The following is a 19015-nucleotide window of genomic DNA, read 5'->3' on the forward strand; positions in this document are numbered from 1 at the left end:
GAGGAAGTGCTTGGGGGATGCACGAAACATGTTGACAGGAGTTGATAGGCACACCTAAACACATTGCTTTTGGGTATCCTAATACTTCCACCCTGTTTTTAACGCTACCACCTGGAAGCAAGAATAAACTATTTAAAGCTTACTAGGCAGGTATTTTTAACTATTCACACATATTCCACTCCATCACATCACTACACTCCCACCACACATAGTCTAATTATAAGTGCTCCTACGTACTTCGTAAGTCGCAGCACGCCCCAGTCCGCAGCGGACTGGGATGGCCCCTATGATGAAGCATGTCACCGTGGGGCAACCCTGGTGAGTGATGGGACAACAAGAAAAAGAGCAACACTCTTTTTCTATCACTATACACACTATTCCAACCCCAATGAATGTTGTGAATAGGACTATAGTTAGTAGCTAGGCTCTCGATTTCTGTTGCCCAGAGATCTTTTGTGACTAAGGTATTTTTGGAGGGCGAGCCTAAGCCTTCTTCCCTCTACCTCCCTTCCTTTTGTGTTAAGTTATATAATTTGCATGGTGCAGACATTGCACATCCATGTTTTCCATATTTGGCTTGGTGCCTTATTCTAGTTCCGCTGATATGGCATTTCATACTGTATATAACACCTAGAAACTTGTCACTCTGGGAAGAAGCAGTCCGAGAGCCGCTAAGGTGGCAGATCTGACTTCTTCCTTGCTAATTAGCAATGATGCATGCTTTGGTACCAATGAATACATTTCACTCGGTTTCTGAGCAAACCTGCTATGCCTGGTGAGTTTCATTCATTTGGTCCTGGGAGGGTGCCAGTATTTCCCCATCAAAATGGTGTCAGAAAGTAGGAACATTGGAGGACTGTGATGGCACCAGTTGGTAAGTGAGATGTAAGCTAAATAACTAACTTGCCTTGTTGCAAGTGACCTTTCAGTCTTTAAAATGTGTATTTAACACATAGTATTAATAAAACGGGCATTGACTGTCATTTAAAATAGACAGGGGACTGTAGAGAATGTTTTTAAAAATATTCTCTGTATCAATACACTAATTGATACGTGGCATACACTGCAGGAGAGCCTGGGTTAGAGAATAATTTATGTGTACCTACACATATAAGAAGTAGTGAAGCAGGTGACTGATAAGTAACTAAGTTACTTTATGTCAATAAATATTGACAAATGGCTAGACCCTTTGGGGGTTTTATAACATCAATTTTCAGGAGATCATATGCTAGTAGGGGGTATTGATTTTACCCACAAAAAGAAACCTCCCAGAATACAGTGAGTGGAGCTTCTGATTTGCTGGTTGTCATGGATGAATCACTGTATTGGTATAGGGTATTAATCTTCAGTACCGGACCTCTATGTTTCCTTGATTTATATAAAAAATGGAGCGCATTAGTGCATGAGAGAAGGAAATAGGTTTTATATGTGATGTCTCTGGCTGGTACATTACTGATGATTTCCGTCTTTTTAACACATTTTATCCACTACCTAACAACTTTTCCCTTGTAGGAGACCTTTTGAATTTATCAGGGTGTAAGCGCACATTGTGGGTAAAAAGCAAAATTTCATAAGACAGGATCTCAAATGAAAATAAAGGTAAGCTCACTAGAAAGCTGTTTAAAAAACAGTCAGGAGAGAAAAGTTCAAATGAAGGTAAGAATATGAATTATAGAAAATATGTTGAGTGGCTGTGCTCTACTTTGGACAGTAAAGCAGTAACACTGTATGGCATATAAAAAGAGACTGGATTTGCATACATTGTCCTGTATTTCATATTTCATAGAAGAGATTTTGTGTTTGTTTCTGTACCTAATTGATATATTAACAGGGGCGTGGAATTTAATAAAATATCTACTTGTCCATGAGGCAGGTTGCTTCATATATTACTTGTCCTTTAACAAAATCCACTTGTCCCTTTTGTGCCATGCAATGCTGCAACAAATTATGGATGCAATCTCATTATATAAGAGTTCTATATAACATCTCAGATTATGCCAGGTCTCGTACCATAGTAGGGTTTGAATACTAGCAATTCCCTGATGTTGCCATGTTTCTGCAGGTCTACATACTGGGGTTGAAGTTAGTGGTAAGCAATAGTTCCAGGGTTGGAATGCCCTTTTGAGTCTGTGCAAACCTACAAACTTGCATGTTTAAGGGTTTTCACAAATTCTTCTCAAATCTTCTCATAAGGAGAAAGGTTGGAAATTTACTCTTGACAGTGGTAAATGTAAAAACTTCTTCCAGGGTTAGGAAAAAGTGGTTGGAGGAAAAATGAACTTGGAAACATTCAGGTTTTCACATGACCAAATCTACACATGCAATTTTGCTCATGGAAAAATGCAGTTCACAAATATTTTCTAGGAGTACTATTTCTTGGCCTACTACTGTAAATTCTTGTGAACTTAAGGAAACCGTATATATGCAAGGATATATACCATGCATGCACTTTTGAGACTTTCTTTAAGAATTGGGCCTCTAATTAGGCCTGGTGTTAGCCATGACCTTTTGTGTATATTACAATTATGCCTGTCACTCTCTCTCTCTCTATCAGCTGGCATCACTGTGAGGGACAGTATTCTGCTCTTTCACAAGGAGCAGATTGACACACAAAGTAGTTTTGTACAGTATCCAGGACTACTGTGGCAATATGTACATTTTGAGACCAAAAACGATTTTTGCTTTTGCCAATGCCTGTTAGAATAGTGAGGCCCCAGCAGCTCCAACACTGATATGGGTTTACAAAAACCATGCCTAAACAAGGCAATTTCAGACCATCATTTGCTTTCAAACGTCTACAAATATTCGCATATAATAAGAGAGCATTCTGGGGATGACTAATATGCCAAAACATTGAAGGTTATTCATTTTTAACTGCCCCAAACACCTAAGTCGAAATTGGGCAAAATTCACTGTTTAAAAGTAGTTCTGTCACTCAGAGCAGCTTTCTCCAGGGTCACTTTGAATTGGGAAAGCGGCATGGAAAGCCTTGCACACAAATAGGACAGCTGGTGAGGATTAAAAGGTTGAGTTCTGCATTTAGAAGTCTAGCAGGGTTCAGAGAAAAGGTTTGCTTTGACACTTTGACCTCTGAAACTTTTTAAAAGACAAGATGTCAGCACGGGGAGAGAAAAATAAGTTTGCTTACTGTTTTTGTCAAAAGCAAGTTTTATGGACTCATATAGAAGGCAATATAATAGTGTCGACAGAAGTAAAACCTGTTTCAGGTTTTCCTACAGTCAAAATGGGGGAAAGAGGTTAGCTCCACTACAAATTAAGGATAGGCAAATTTATGTTTTCTCTCTCTTTTTCTCAATCTCTTTTGAGCCTGTCTAAACTATCTATGAAATAGCCATGATACATTTAATTGGCTATTCAGTAATTCTGTTTTAAAAATTGTTAGCATTCATAAAATGAATATATATATATGTTATGTTACTGCCCATCCTGTCTGATGTTTTTATGAAAGGATAAGTAGTCTAGATTGCTGTTCTCTTAGTTCACCTTTAAGGGGAACTAGATGTGGGTAGCTCAGTGGGTCTTTATTACTAATTGGTACATGGCAATATTAATACTGACTGTTCCTAGGAAAAGGCACTTAATAGAAAAAAATAGGCCTGATGGAGAAAAACTGATTTGTGTGTTTTTACAAAACTAGGACATAACAAATATTAAAAATAGATGCAAAATGTTTCAGCACTCTTATGGCATAAGCACTTTATAATGAAATTTCAAGAAACCTCAAAATGTCAGTAGTGTAAGCTGAATTTATCATTGATATGGAGTACATTTGACTCTCCTTAGATACATGATATTAAATATTAAAAGGCATTCACATTATATGAGTAATTGGTGGCTGCTCAGAGGATGAGCTGCTGTAAAATAAAAATTGATAACAATAGATTTAGACTGGTTTGGAATATTTAGCACTGTTGAAAATGATTCTGTGTAAAGTATACATCCAAATTTCAATGTGCACATTGAGATTCATCTCCAACTGGTTAAAATATGTTGTTGCACCACATAAAAAGGTGAATATTAGTTTCTCTAGTGATCACAATATTACTGAATTTTAGGGCACTTACAAAGTTATGCAATGAGTATCTGTACAGACATGAAAATTACATTGCAAGCCTTTATGCAGTTTTTTACTTTTATGCACAGGAATTCTGGGCGCACTGTGGCATTCAGGGGGCTGGGGTTTTGAGCCAATTTTTAGGTGCTAGAACGCACAGTGCACAAGAAATGAATAAATGATAAGGAATAAAAGCGCACCCTACCTTTCAATTGTCAGCACACAGGCTTTTCAGTCATCCTTCTCAAGAGATACTTTCAAATGTGATTGTACCTTTTAAAATATCACCATGGAGGCACGGACCCTCAGTCTTGCTTCTGGAGAAGTTTCTTTGAACAAATAAGCCACATGGGGTAACGTTGCTCAGACAAGGGAGAACAGGTTTTAAGGGTCAAAAGGCCAAGTTCTTTATTTAGAACGAACAAGCCTTACTGCATGTAAAAAATCTCCGCACAGGGAGCCACTGTGACAGTATGTGATTTCTACATTACACTATGAAAGCTTGCAATGTTGAAGAGTAGTTTAAACAACTTAATTCCTTGGTATTTATTAAATATCCTGATTCTACCATTGTAGGGTACAACACTACAGGTAAATGTAAATTTTGCTCTAATGATGTTGAGGTAATTGAAATTTTTATGGTCAAATGTGTCCCCTAACGTGTACCCCAACGGCTCCATGTACAAGTTTTAAGTACATGTAATTTCCCTCCACAACCGAATCTGAAGACGCAAATACATTTGCGTCCAACGTTAACATGTCCTCTATCAGATCCACCATGAATGGATCGATAATTCAGTTCCTAAGTATGCCGTGCCACCGTCTTTACATGGTGCACTTTCACGTTTTTCCTGGCTCTGCCGAGCTGGCCCTGATTTCTGCCTTCGAGCCACTTCTGTCTCTGCCTCTGAAAGCTGCAGCATTGAGATGCATCCCTGACCTCTGCCTTACTTCCTGCCAAGCGAAGCGGTGCCTGGTTCGGCCTGGCCTGCCTGCCAAAACAGTATTTTGCCTTCAAGTTATCTGTTCAGCCTCCTCGAAAACACATTCCTGTCTAGTGATTTAGGTAAACATATCCCCGGCTGCAGAGCAAAGAGCAAGTCTTCCTGTCTCCGTGCAAGTAATTCACAGTTCCCGTTGCCATAGTAGGCCCATGGCTCCGCACGTAGACACGCAGACACCTATGCACGCACTAGCATTCGGTGTAGTATAGCCTCTGCCCGAGAGACCTTTTACTCCAGATTAAACATCCTCCAAATACTAGATATCAGATATGTTATAGGAACAGGTCGATCTGACATCCCAGACTTCTGTCTCCTTTACTAGTGTTAAAGTTCTCCCCAGTTACACGTCTTTGACACGTCATGCTAGTTGCGCGCGCATCCGCACTTCCTGCTGACTTTGCAGAATTCTCTATGCACCCACCCACTTATGACACTTTTCTGTGACGTTTCTAGTACACGCCTCTGTGCACACCCTTGTTCACGCCTTTTTACTACGCACATGTGTTCTTATCATATACGTTTCACTTGTCACGCCTACTGTATTCACTGCCATTGTGTCATTTTACTATATATGTCATGTACTGTTAATAAATCGTTGACATCTTTCTGCCATCATTGCATACCCCCGAACCCTTGTATTGATAGAATTGATTTCCATGACTCGAGTCATTTTTGATTAAAGCCCTTATGACTCAGACACCACGGACTCTGCCTCTCATTTGATTGAGCTATTCTTTACTTGTCTGAAATTATATGGCAAAACTCGTATACGGTAAAAAATTTACCACATAATTTGGCGCCCGAATAGGGACCCCTCCCCCACCCCACGCGCCGGTGATGCGTCGCAGGCCTTGCCCCCTGCCACAGCCGTGACGGACCCCATGCGCATCTGCAGGTTTTCCTGTATCTCCCTCAGGCCTACGGAGGTGACGGAGACTGCGGTCGACATCCAGACGAGGCGGTGAGGAGTGCGGAGGATCCCGACCAGAGCCCAGCCGAGAGAGCAGTGTCCGAGGTATCGAGAGGCCCACCTGTAGCGTCGAGGCGCATGCGTAGTGCGCCGCAGCAGCAGTGACGTCGTAGCGGTCCAGCCCAGTTGAGTTTCCGAGGCCTTCCGTTCCGTGCTTCCCGGTGAGTACCGTTGCTGGGGACGCATCAAGCCTTGTGCATTAATTTGTGTCCGGTCAAGACGGGTTTGGGTACACAGATCCGGTCTGCACTGTTTTAGCAGTGTATCTGTACTGTTTAGCAGTGCATCTAGTATTCAGCTATTCAGTTATTCAGTATTTTTGTTGAGTCAGTATTCGTTCGAAATGTTTCAATGTGTTTTAATGTCGTGGTATGAGTGATTGTTTGCATTTCTATACTGTGTTTATTGTGTTTACGTCTAGATCAAGGTAGCAATGCCTCTATTTTCAAAGTTACGACAGATAGGAACTAGGAAAGGGATTCTTGAAGAAGCAGTTCCCATCCCACCTAGGGACACTCCTGGATATTTTATGTACCACAAGCACGGCTTAGATGCCATTCTATACTTAGACTTGTGGGTGGACTATACCAAAGACTTGGGAGAGAATCAGAGATGGCCCTTTACAGGGACATGGGATGCCGAGTGCATCATGAGAGTAGAGGAAGCGTTATGGAAAAAGAAAGCCAGACAGTCACAGAAAGATGCCATTGAATTATGGCGTAAAGAATCACATAGACGGACAGAGAAAGCACTCAGAAAAGCAGAGAAAAGTAGAGAGGATTCCGAAAAAGCTAAAGAAAAAGAACTGCTAGAAGAAGGACAGCGAGTCCGAATGGAACAACACGACAGACAGAGTAATGCAATTATAACAGGACTGTATCCAGTTCTGGCCGAGGGCCTGCCCAAGGCGACCCCGGAAACACCGAAAGATCTGCCCCCTCCATTGGTTCCGACTAAATTACGTCATAAAAAGACCGCAGCAGACATTTTCCTTTCTTCCTATCTAGACGATGTAGCTCCCGCATATACCAATATACCCGTACAACCTGTTAATGATAATCTGCTTCCGCCTGCTAATAATCTACAACAGCAGATCCCTGCTGATCAAGCCACGACCCCTCCACGTCACCAGATTCCCGCACCTGTTGTCACTTCCCCTACTGTTCCCCCTGTTATTAATCCGCTTAATCCCTTTGGGCCCGCCGCTACTCAGGGCTCAATCCCGTTACAGATACCGACCCTACAGTCAGGTTATGCTCACGCTTCCGCCTCAGGAGGTGCTACAGGAGGTTATCGCACCCCGCCACATTTACAACGAATGACAATGAGAGAATTAGCAATGCAGCGTACACCTAAAGCAACCCCAGCCGAAAAGCTTAAAGAATACCTTACAGATTGTAGATATGATACAGTGCCTGGCAAAGTAGGACCCATGATGTTAGCCTCATTACGTTTAAGACGTGTTACAGATTATTTGATGTTATTACCAGAAATGCCAGAACATCTAGACAATATATATCATTTTATCAGAACAGGAGAGAGACCAGAGTGTGTTCGTGAAGCCATGGCACATCAGAAAGTTGAGACACAAGCTTTAATAATGCGATTTTTGATTAATTGTTTGATAAGGGAACAAGACCAGCCAAGCTTCCCGCATGAGGAGATGGAGGGATTGTCAAAATGGAGTCAGAATATTGCAGAGTGTAAACACGATAAAGAGAAATGTATAGAGGCTATGACTAGAAAAATCCGTAAAGTAATAGTAGCAATACATGCCCGATGAGAGTCTGAAAGGCATCTCGAGTCAGACGATAAGGAAACCTCAGATGAGGAAGAACCAGAGGATACCGCAGAAACTAGAGACCTGTTAGCGTACGTAGGTAGAGAGAAACTCCCTAGACAGTATCCTCTTGATAGGCCCTTCGACAGACCCATACGTTTAGAAAACAAGAAACGCTACCTTTGTCCGATACCAGAGCGATGTTCCCTCGAACATATTTTCCAAACTACTGATAAAATCCTGAAAGAAAGAGTAGGTTATCATGAACTCAATACTTTACGAGATCAGGAACTAGCCCGGTCCGCAGTCCAATGGGCCGGGGATGACAGCATATATAAAGACGATTCAGTAGTGCAAACATTTTTAAGTCTTACTCCAGAAGAACAACGACTAGCTGGTATATACATGACCCAACATCTCATTGTACAGTATGAAAACCAAGCATCTGATCCAGGTCCGTTATATAATCTATTGCAAGACTTACTCCTGAGAAGATGGAGAGGTCTAGGTACCGATTTAATTGACATCATTTTAGAACAACGTCACAAGTACAGAACTTTCCTTACTCCACATCTTGTTTCCGTTCCACCCCCAGTAAGACAACCATATCACCTAGACAAACAGAACCCTTTACGAGAAGTACATCCAGTCAGGAAACCAGATAATACATTTGAACGCGTGTTTGTATACACGCCCATAACTAAAATGGAATTATTGGAAATGAAGAAAATAGTGCCAAGTCATGATAAAGACCCTGCAGGTTTTCACCGCGAAATAAAAGACATGTTACTCATGGGAGATTACACCTATCCCGACATTATGAAAATATTGAAAGTATTATTGCCTGCCGGTATTTACGAGAAACTCAAAGAAAAAGAATGGGAGGTGGGAGATAAAAAGATCAATTGGACTGAATTAGAAAACGAAGAAACTGGTCGAACCCCAGGTTTAGGTCTTGGGGACAAAACTAAAGCGTTACCAGGATTATTAGTACAGGTCTTGCCAAGATTGTTGGCAACTAAAAAGGAGGACTGGGATGCAATCTCAGCCTGCAAACAGAAACACGACGAAGACACTAGTGATTTTTATTCCAGATTCGAGAAATGTTTTATTATTAACAGTGGCCTGAAAACCAGTAGCGAGTCATACCCACATCTTTTTGTAACGAAATTAGTCGAGAATTCATTGCCCCAGGTTAAGAACCGTGTATTGAAGGTCGAGAGCACATGGCAAGCAAATACGCCTTCCCAAATGTTACAGATGTTACAGTATCACCAGAACAGAATCAGGGAGGAACATGATCACGAACAGAGACGTATGAAAGACACGAAAATGAAAGTGCTGGTTGCTCAGTCAGTTCCAGCTGATGGTCATAAAAGGGGTACGACACAGTCCAATAATTCAGCAGCTCCTGTTAAAGGGACATGCAACTATTGTAAACAGCCAGGTCACTATGTAAACGATTGTGCAGTTTTGAAACACAACATAGCCACAGGTAAAACTAAAGAGAGACCGCGTCCTCCCAGACAGGACCAGGTCCAACAACACGTCCCACAGAATATACAGCCTATGCAGATCCCACAACAGACCGTAGCGGTACCACAGCCTCAGCCCATTGCCGCAACACAACATGTTACACAGCAGATGTAACAGTATGCACAATCCGACTACCCCGATTATCAGCAGTACACATGAAACAGCCTAGAGAGGGAGGTTGGCTTGCCTCTTATTGAGGTTCCTGTAGATCAAGAGGGTCCTTATGTACATAGTCAGGTATTAGGAAAGGATAGAAAGTTCTTGATTGACACAGGGGCAAGCAGAACTACCATCAGTCATGACGAGGTTCCAGGGGCACCCCTCTCAGGCTCACAGAATGTCTCCCTTGGATTTTCAGGAAAGCCTATTGTTAATGAAGTATCGAAACCAGTTCCCCTTGCAGTTGGTCCATTATCTCGCACTACAGATTTATTGCTCACGAAATCATGTCCCGAAAACTTGCTTGGTATAAAGACACTGAAAGCTCTAGGAGCTGTAATTTGTTGTTCTCCGGAAGGAGTAAGGTTGTTCCTTCGTGATTTTAAGGGACATTATGTATTGAGAGATTTTGATCCTAGGTTACAGAATGTACCTGCACATTTATGGGCAAAAGGCCCCACTGATGTAGGTTGTATGCACATTACTCCATACCGTGTCACACTCAAGCCAGGAGTTGTACTACCACGAATCCGACAATACAAGTTACCACCAGATGCTGTAGTGGCTTTACTGAAAATCATTGACGAGCTCATTGCACAAGGAGTGGTTGTAGAAACCGACTCCAATGTTTGTAATTCCCCTATCATTCCGATTCTTAAACGCACTGATCCAAATGCACCTCCAGTCTATCGATTAGTGATTGATTTGCGAGAATTAAATAAATGCATTGTACCACAGTATCCAGTGGTCCCAGACATTTCGTCACTATTGACAGCTATTGATTCTGAAGCGACGTTCTTTACTGTAATCGATCTCAAGAACGCCTTCTTTAGTGTCCCCATTGATTCGGAAAGCCAATACCTTTTCGGATTCTGTTTAAATGGCCGTAGCTTCAAATTTGCACGCGCACCTCAAGGATTCACAGAAAGCCCCAGCATCTACAGCCAAGCATTGAAACGACAACTTGACAGTATTCACATGCCTGCCAACACTGCCCTACTCCAATACGTCGATGATCTATTGATCACCGCCCGTAGTGAACCAGAATGTGTGCAAGCATCACTGACAGTTTTGCATTTCCTGGCGGACAAGGGACACAAGGTGTCTCCTTCGAAGTTACAATTCTGTGCCCAGCAAGTGGTGTACCTTGGGCACTTGCTGTCCAAGTGGGGTAGGCAGCTGACACCCGAACGAATTCAGTTAATTGCACAATTACCGCAACCCAAGACACAGAAAGAAGTTAGAGCCTTTATTGGACTCACTTCCTACTGTAGACAATGGATTCCGCAATATGTATTTCTAGCTAAATCACTTATACAGTTGACAACACAGGAGGCAGCGTCTTCGACTGTTCTCCCTTGGACACAGGCTGGATAGTACTGTGACACAATTCTCTGGCAAGATTTGTGTATAAACTCTTCTTGAACATGGAAATCAGCTAGCTAGGCACTGATCTAAGGTTTGTTTTAAGTAAACCATTTTTCTGTGATTTAAATATTTCATATATGAATATTTGCTGGATTTATGAAATATTTTGTAGTGCTTTTTATTAAATACACATGAAATAAATTACTTACTCACGTGCATACATTTACACAATTACAAATCAGTACGAAGTAGCAGTTGGTAAAACAAGACCCAACCCATCTCAAGAGGGCCCAACATGAATCATCACACTGAAATTATAAACTCATGGTTTGTCATAGTGTGTGACCAATACCAAACCCTTGCCTACTATGGTAAACTGTGAGATTCAATCCACTGTCAGGGGCTGACTGGCTTTACCAAATGCTTAGACAGGCCTGCAGTCTTTTTAATACGTTTTCAAAAGAAACCAACTAGACCTCAGACATCTGGCATAACATTTGCCAGCACAACTACAACAGCTACAGATTTTATCACTGGCTTGTCAGCAAAACCAAGTCAGGTCTACTGTACTCAGAGTAAGCTTTCACACAGTCAACAATCAGGCATAAAGTCATACAATTGTGAAAGTATACAAAATTACAGTTGCAAAGCAAACTGTGATCTCTCCTAACTGAGCTTAGCAAGGATTCTCACAGTGCTGATCAATTATACACATTTTTTTGTCAGGGGGTAATCAACACGAAAACCCTTGCTGTAATCTGTGGGATTCCATGTAACAAAAACCTGTCTGTAGGTTTTAATTCACAGTAATACCAACCCATGCCTATTCAGTTTAACATATGCTTTTCACAATCAAAATGTCAGGCCTACTGCATTTAAAAAAAAATTCATAATAAATAATCAAGCCTATTGCCTTTTCTTATTGACCTGTCAACATTACCAAAACAAGACTACTATACTGAGCATACGTTTTCCACAAGGTACCCATCATGCATACCATCAAATAAATAGAAATGTATATAAAATTACAATTGGCAAATCAAAATAGTATCTCTCCTAATACAGCCTAGCAAGGATTATTGTGATGCATATATTTTATCTCCACAGTTTATTTAAGTGAATTACCAACACTAAAAGCCCTTGCGTAGTGCTGTTATATGTTAAATTTTCCATGTAACATCATACTTGCCTGCAGGCTTTAGCACAGTGTAAGAACAATCCAAAATCATGGCATCAGGCGTACTGGCTTTGCTATAATGTGTCATAATAAACAGATCAAACCTATGAAATCTGGCATGATTTCCCCAATGAATTGATGAAGCCTATATCAAAACACTTTACAACCCCTCTCAACAGAGCCTTAAAATAATAATCAGAATGTCAGAGTGGGTGGCCAACGCCAATCTAGTACGGTAATCTGTGAGATTACATGTAACAAAATACTTGTCTGTGGCCTGCAACACAACGCGACAACTGTAAAAGGTTTGCTAGCTTTTAAAAATGCTTCTCTCAATAAAGAAACTAGACCAACTGCCTTTCTCATAATGTTTCATAATAAGCAGACCAGGCCTATGGCATCAGACATAATGTTTCCCGCACCAAACAGGCTTATAGCTTGTCACCATAACCAACTCAGGACTACATGTTTTAGAGTAAACTTTTCCACAAGGCAACCATCAAATGCACAGTTATAAAATTAGAAAGGTATAAAAAATCACAGTTGGCAAAGCAAAATATTATCTCTCCTAAGAGGGCCGAACAAGGGTTCTCACAGAAAATGCCCTTTATAGCCAAGGTTTATCAAACTGGGTAATCGACATCAAAAACCTTGTTGACTACAATGATCTGTGAGATTCCATGTAAATAAATACCTATCTGTAGGCTTAAATATACAATAATAGTAATCCACACTTAAATGCCTATTGACCTTAACATATGCTTCTCACAATAAATACGTCTGGCCTAGTGCCTTTATCAAAGCATTTCGTAATAAAGCAGATCAGGCGTATAGCCATGATCATGTGCTTGCCTCCATTACCAACTCAGTTCTGCTGTATTGAGTATAAGATTTGCCACAAGCCAAAAAGTGCAATACAGGCAGCCTTTTAAGTGGAAGCACATACATTATGCCCAATCAAATCCTGTAATCAGGAACAACCAACAACTTTGTGGAGCCTAAGCTTCATACTCAGTAGTACACTTAAAGTTTTTTTTTTGTTGATCACATAAGGTCAGGCTACAGCTGCAGTGTCAATCCAGATCTAAAAATCCATGTCATTTAATGTAGCCCTGGGCATACCATGTGGCTTTCAAACACAACTGCAATACTGCTGCTGGCTCAGACAGCTGGATAAATAAACACAATTGTCACAGATGAGTGGAGGTGAAGCACTTTTTTCTGTGGAAGCATACCATTTCTGACCAATTTAAACATTTACTCTGGGCTACCAACATGTGGTTGGAAACAAATCCCAACTCCGTAGTACGCCTGAAAGACTTTTTTTAGGTTGATCACATTATGTCAGGTGACAGTACACTATCAAGCCAGGCATAAAAAACAAGATGTCAAGAATGAGAGGAAATCAAGGAAAAGGTGGAAATAAAAGGCAGGGAAGAGAGAAAGAAAGACAGGTAAACGGAGTGAGATGGGAAGGAAGAGAGAGATTTTTGGGACAGACCAGGAGTTGGAGGCAAACGATAACAGGGTGAAAGAGAGATGGAGGACGGGATGGGACACAATGGACCGGCCCCGACAGGAAAATGAGAGCAGACAATAAAGAGGGAACACTTATGGAAAAGGAAGACACCCTATCTTGAAAACAAACAGAAGTAATGTGGCACAGTGTAACAGACATGCATGTATTCTTTAGTATCATGCTTCATTTTGAAAAGTGATCTTATGCATCATGGGTCACGCCCAATGGGTTGATTCTGGACAGAGCGCTTAACGCGAATGTGCCGGAATGTGTAATGTATAAACTGTGCTCCTGCCCCTTGGGGCCAAATTTCAGGCAAGGTATTGTGCACATACATGTCGTAGGGATGCCGGTTAGGGTATTGTTCGCATATCCAACACACTACCTTCACCTGCGAGTCAGATTCTCCCCTTTGGCTCCTTAGGTAAGGGGATAAATTACCTGCTTCTCCTACTTGTTGATTCATCGTAGGAAGGGGTGGTGGCAGTTTGTGTTTCATCCGGAGTTTGATTTGGGCCTAAGTTGTTGGGTCATTGGGCATGCCATTGGGTGAAGTTTTATCGCCTGTAGGTCAGCGGAGCTGTGATATGTATAGGACGAGAACCTGTCCCATACTCCGCACCAGGCATGCCGTCTTTCGCGCCCCCGTGGTAGGAGAGAAGTCTGGTAAAGGGCACACAGTTGCAGTGTGCTCCATTGCTCCGGGCCGGATGTACCAGGGAGCCGCTCTTCAGCGGCAGGAGTAGAGCTGTTTGCTCTACAGTATTCTGGGGCATCCGCTTTCTGACATACACTATGGGTAGTGATTTTTCAAGCGGCTAATTTCCACTGGCACATGGTCCAGCAGGTGACGCTTGACCTCCTCCTGTTAGGGCTAGTAGGAGGCAGAACAGCATCATGTGCAGCGAGTAGTTTGCGTAAATAAGCTATTGAAATTGCCTTTTCAGCCATTGTGAAATCCTTTATGTGCTGTGCGAAAATCCACCTGGGCATCTTTATCATACAACCTACAGTTTTGTTGTCTGGACTTACTCCTGTGGTGCCCAATGGGGAGGGGCCTTCCCAACTTTCCCTGCTTACTCTGCAAGTGTTCACACTGATCTGGCTGGGAACCCACCCCCCCTTTGCTGGTTTTCACTCAGTCGGGTTGTGGCTTTGTCAGTGGGCTCATAGCAGGAATTGTGAATAAATTTGAGTAACCTATAGATTCTCTTGGAAGCCCCTCCCAGGGTGCGAAGTTGGCGTTGTCCTGATTTATGTGTCGCCAACCCTGGGGGCACCTCGCAGCAGTCAACGCAATCCCCCATGGTGGTGTTTGTATGTCATCTTTATAGTCTAGCTATTCTAAAAGTAGCATGGACTAGCTGCCTCTGGGCTATCTCTCGAAGGCATATAAGCCAGTGTTTTTCCGTTGCAATCCTGTGATAGCAAATATAGGGACCCCACACAAGCTATATATTATAAGATAAAGGTAATTTTCACCAGAATGATCTCCTGTACTCTTTTGAGTATGGAATCACAAGCGTTTCATAATAGCACTTTTAACTGACCATTCTGGGGATCGCGGTGCGGCAGAAGGTGATAATTGCAGAGGTGTAGTCTGCTGACGCTTTGGGTGTAGGCGTGTGTTTGGGTCTCAGTGGCGTGCGCTAGATTTTCTATTGTAAGATTATAGGAAGCGCTATCAGCAGTGGGGGTCCCCTCCTCAGCACTTGTAATCATTTCATACAGTTAATACCCAGTCAGGGATGCGCGCGCATGCGGCTATGCAGACGATGTGCAAGAGAGGTGCGGAAACAGGAACGCGTGAAGATCCTTACAATGAGACACAGCGTTAATAGGTGCGCGTGATGTGCAAGGATATTATGATATGCAGTGAACCTTCCATAGTTACTATTAAACCTGCATCTTTCCCTATGCAGACATGCACAAACAGTGGAAACAAGTACGGTGTTGTTGGCCAATACACTGACTGAATACGACCATAAGCATCAAACAAACAGAAAGCCACAACCTCAGCAACCACCAAAGAAAATGATAGTTGCAAGCATATCCAGGTCCTTTGAAGTTCGTGTCAGTGCTCATCACACAGCAGGAGCAGAGGCTGGGATCAGTCCTTGTTTAATTTAGTATTGAATGTCACATTAAACTGGAGATTTTAGACCGTTTCTTATATTTGGGTCAGTTTTAATTTGTAATATTCATAAGGGAGGGAAATCCCTGAAAATGTCCTACTTACCGGTTTTAGAAGCAGCCAGAGCAGCAAAATCAGCAGCAAATTTCTTCAAAATGTCAGCACACTCTTCATTCACGAAAAGGCCAATGAAGTTCGAGGATATGTAAAGTTCCAAAGGCAGAGGCAAAGGGAATTTGGATTTCCATTGGCTGACAGTTGTTTGCAAAGCTTCACAGAGGGCATCGACTTTACTGTCTTCACACTGCCAAAAAAACGAAATGCTGTTAACCCACAGTATGCTTTCTATGTATATTCAACAACAACACATTTCTTTATTCGGTTTCATAACTCATACACAATATGAGAACCGAGATAAAAATTATATGGTACAATATGTACAATCACGAGAGCAGGTCTGTGCAAGTTCATACTTTGAGTTATATGTACAAATTGCAACTAATCGCAGGCTCCAATTATATTGGAAAAAAACAGTACATAAAAACCAATAACTAGATCCGCGACCTATTAGCAATACATATACATGATACAAAAGATGTTAATAAAGGATGAGCCAACTAATCACAACTCACCCTTAGCTTGATAGTGGACTTAAAAGAATTTAAAAAATGAAATACAGTATTCCCCGTCAACATCTGGAGACAAATAAAGGCAGGTCGAATGTGTTTAAAGTTGGCTTGTTTCAAGATTGGGATTAAATATGTTTTTCAAAAATTATGAAATTATGAAATGTAACATTTCCTGCGGGGTTATCACAGCCGCAAGGGGGAAAGGATGGCCCTCTATTAGAGCCCCTTGGGTAAGTAATGAGTAAGTAAAACAGATCAAACTGAAACCTGGTCAGAAGGAGTCTATCATATGAGTTCACAAAGCCAAGTATATACGGCTCAGCCTTCTCAGTGGATCTTACTATAACAAAGTGGCGAACACTTAGCGTCATGAGCCCCCTCTCCTCCTTTAATATGGTCTGACGCATACTGAACGCTGTCTTAAGAAGGGGAATATCTACCTTTCGAGTTCCCTTCAGGATTGGAAAAAAGGTCACCTCTTCCCATGCTCGTTAGACTCCTTTTTATATATTTCAGCCAAGGAATCCTTAATAATTGATGCCAGGCAGTCTTTCAGGATTGCCTTATTTAACGAATCCCCCACCTTAGCCCATATTTTTCACCAAAGTAACAGCGGGCGAATGATCTGTAATATAGGGCATTCCTAACTCTTCGTGGGCAATAAAAGAAGGGATACCCAGAGGAACTGACAGCAGACATCTCATGAATTTGCTTTCCGCTATTTGGACACCCTTTAATTCAGCAAATCCCCAGATCTTGCTGCCGTAAAGTACTTTTGACAGACAATTAGCCCTGTAGAGCTCCAAGGGAGCCCCCAGAGGTCTTTTACCTAGTCTAGCAGCAAAATAAAAAATTGCGGCAGTTTCCCTATAGAAATCGTTTCGATTACATGTGGGCCCCAGTTCAGGTTATCATCCAGGAGTACCCCCAGGTAGAAGAAAAAAGATGTTTTAGGAATTGAGGCAGGCCCTGTCTTAAAGGTATATAATCTACTAGGCTGCATCCCCAGTTGCATGTATGTATGATTTGGAGTTGTTGACTTTTAAGTCCAAATCTCCATAAACTGGGCAAAAGTAGGTAAGATGGTTTGTAAACCCCTCTTTGTCCTAGTCATCCAGACGGTGTCATCTGCAAATGGCAGGCCATGGAGACCTCACCATCCGATCCGGGGATAATCAGCCTTAGTCTCCAGGAGCATTTTCTCCACATTGTTAATAGAGAGATTAAAAAGAAACAGGGCCAATATACAGCCTTGACAGTCACCGCTCCTAACGGGGAATGAACAAGATACGTTCAAACCCAACGAGTATCGCACTACCGCCTTGGTGTCCCGGTGGAGGTCATAAAGAAAAGAGACCATCTCCCAGTCCACCCCTAATTCTAGGAGGATCTGCCATAATTTGCCCCTGTTTATGCAGTTGACTGCGGATGACAGATCCATAAAAGCCAGGAAGAGGGTACCCCTGCGGGCGACAGCATATTTACTTGTTATTAGGAATAGATTCAAGGATTGATCAATCATGGAACGGTCAGGGTGAAACCCATTTTGGGCTTCCAACAGAATGTTATCGTCAGTAGCCCAGGCCGATAACCTATCCAACAATATCCTACCAACCACTTACCAATGAATCTAACCGGGAGAAGGGTCTATAACAGACAGTGCTGTCCCTATCCCCATTTTTTAAAACTGGCACGATAATAGAAGTCGCCCATGAAGACTGGGTGCCAAACCTAGCAACAGTATTACATATGGAAGTGAGGACTGGAGCTTAAAGTGCCACATTCGACAAATAGATATCAGGTGGGATACCATGCGGGCCCTGGGCCTTGTTGCGTGTCAATCCAGTGATGCCTCACCTAACTTCTTCCTTCACTACTACTAGTTTTTTTTATATACCACCGGGATTAAGTGAGGATTGAAGGGGCGAGTCTCCCTTGAACATGTCCTCAAAATGACTGACCAATTTGTTTTCAGTAATGTGTGCTTCTAAGACATTAGCTGCTTCGTCTCCCAAAATGGGACTTTTAATAATGCTCCAGAACGTTGCACTGCACTTATAAGTTGCTGCTTCCATAAGGTTGCTCCAAGCTTCTTTCTTCAGAGCTGCCGTGTGTTTAGTAAGAGCTAGTTTGTACTGCTTTCTTTGGATTTTAACTAGCGAGGCGTTCCTCGAGGAGGCGAGAAGAGCTAATTTCAGCATCCTGGCAGCAAGTGAGCATTCTGGGTTAAACCATCTAGGTCCCCTCTCCCTCTGAGCTCCCTGAGATGGGACGGCCAATAATTTAGCGACAGAGCAGGATATTGATTCGAAGGCACGGATAATAGACTTATCTGACTCTACCTTTGTGTTCTGACAGGTCTGAAATTCAATCTGGCACATCTCCAGTAGACACCTGCACATAGTGTCTGGAGAAATCTGCCCCCATCTAAGTCTTCTCCCTCCGTCTATCGTCCGTAGAACCCCTCCTCCTGTGATCTGTCTTTTTAAGTCAAAAGTGTGCCATGTACCTTTAATACACAGGGGGTTCTGGTCACTGTAGCTTCTGGCTATTATTGAAAAATCTGAGCGATTAATAAAGGGGGTAGAGATTAGAATAAAATCAATAATCGAGGGTTCCTGGTACAGTCCCTTAAAAGTTGGAATATGATATCGCCTAGAGGGG

At 42.1% G+C, this 19015-nt stretch overlaps 1 protein-coding gene across 1 annotated transcript in view; it reads right to left on the reverse strand.

The window, feature by feature from the left end:
• The window catches only part of UBASH3B (ubiquitin associated and SH3 domain containing B), an 806096-nt gene that overhangs the window by 363869 nt on the left and 423212 nt on the right, over positions 1-19015 (reverse strand). The window contains exon 4 of the mRNA XM_086956973.1: positions 15828-16026. Coding sequence (XP_086813099.1) covers positions 15828-16026 — 199 coding nt within the window. The remainder of the gene's footprint in view (positions 1-15827; positions 16027-19015) is intronic.

The sequence above is a fragment of the Lissotriton vulgaris genome, chromosome 2_1 (assembly GCF_964263255.1).
Source record: "Lissotriton vulgaris chromosome 2_1, aLisVul1.2, whole genome shotgun sequence".
Classification (NCBI taxonomy): domain Eukaryota; kingdom Metazoa; phylum Chordata; class Amphibia; order Caudata; family Salamandridae; genus Lissotriton; species Lissotriton vulgaris.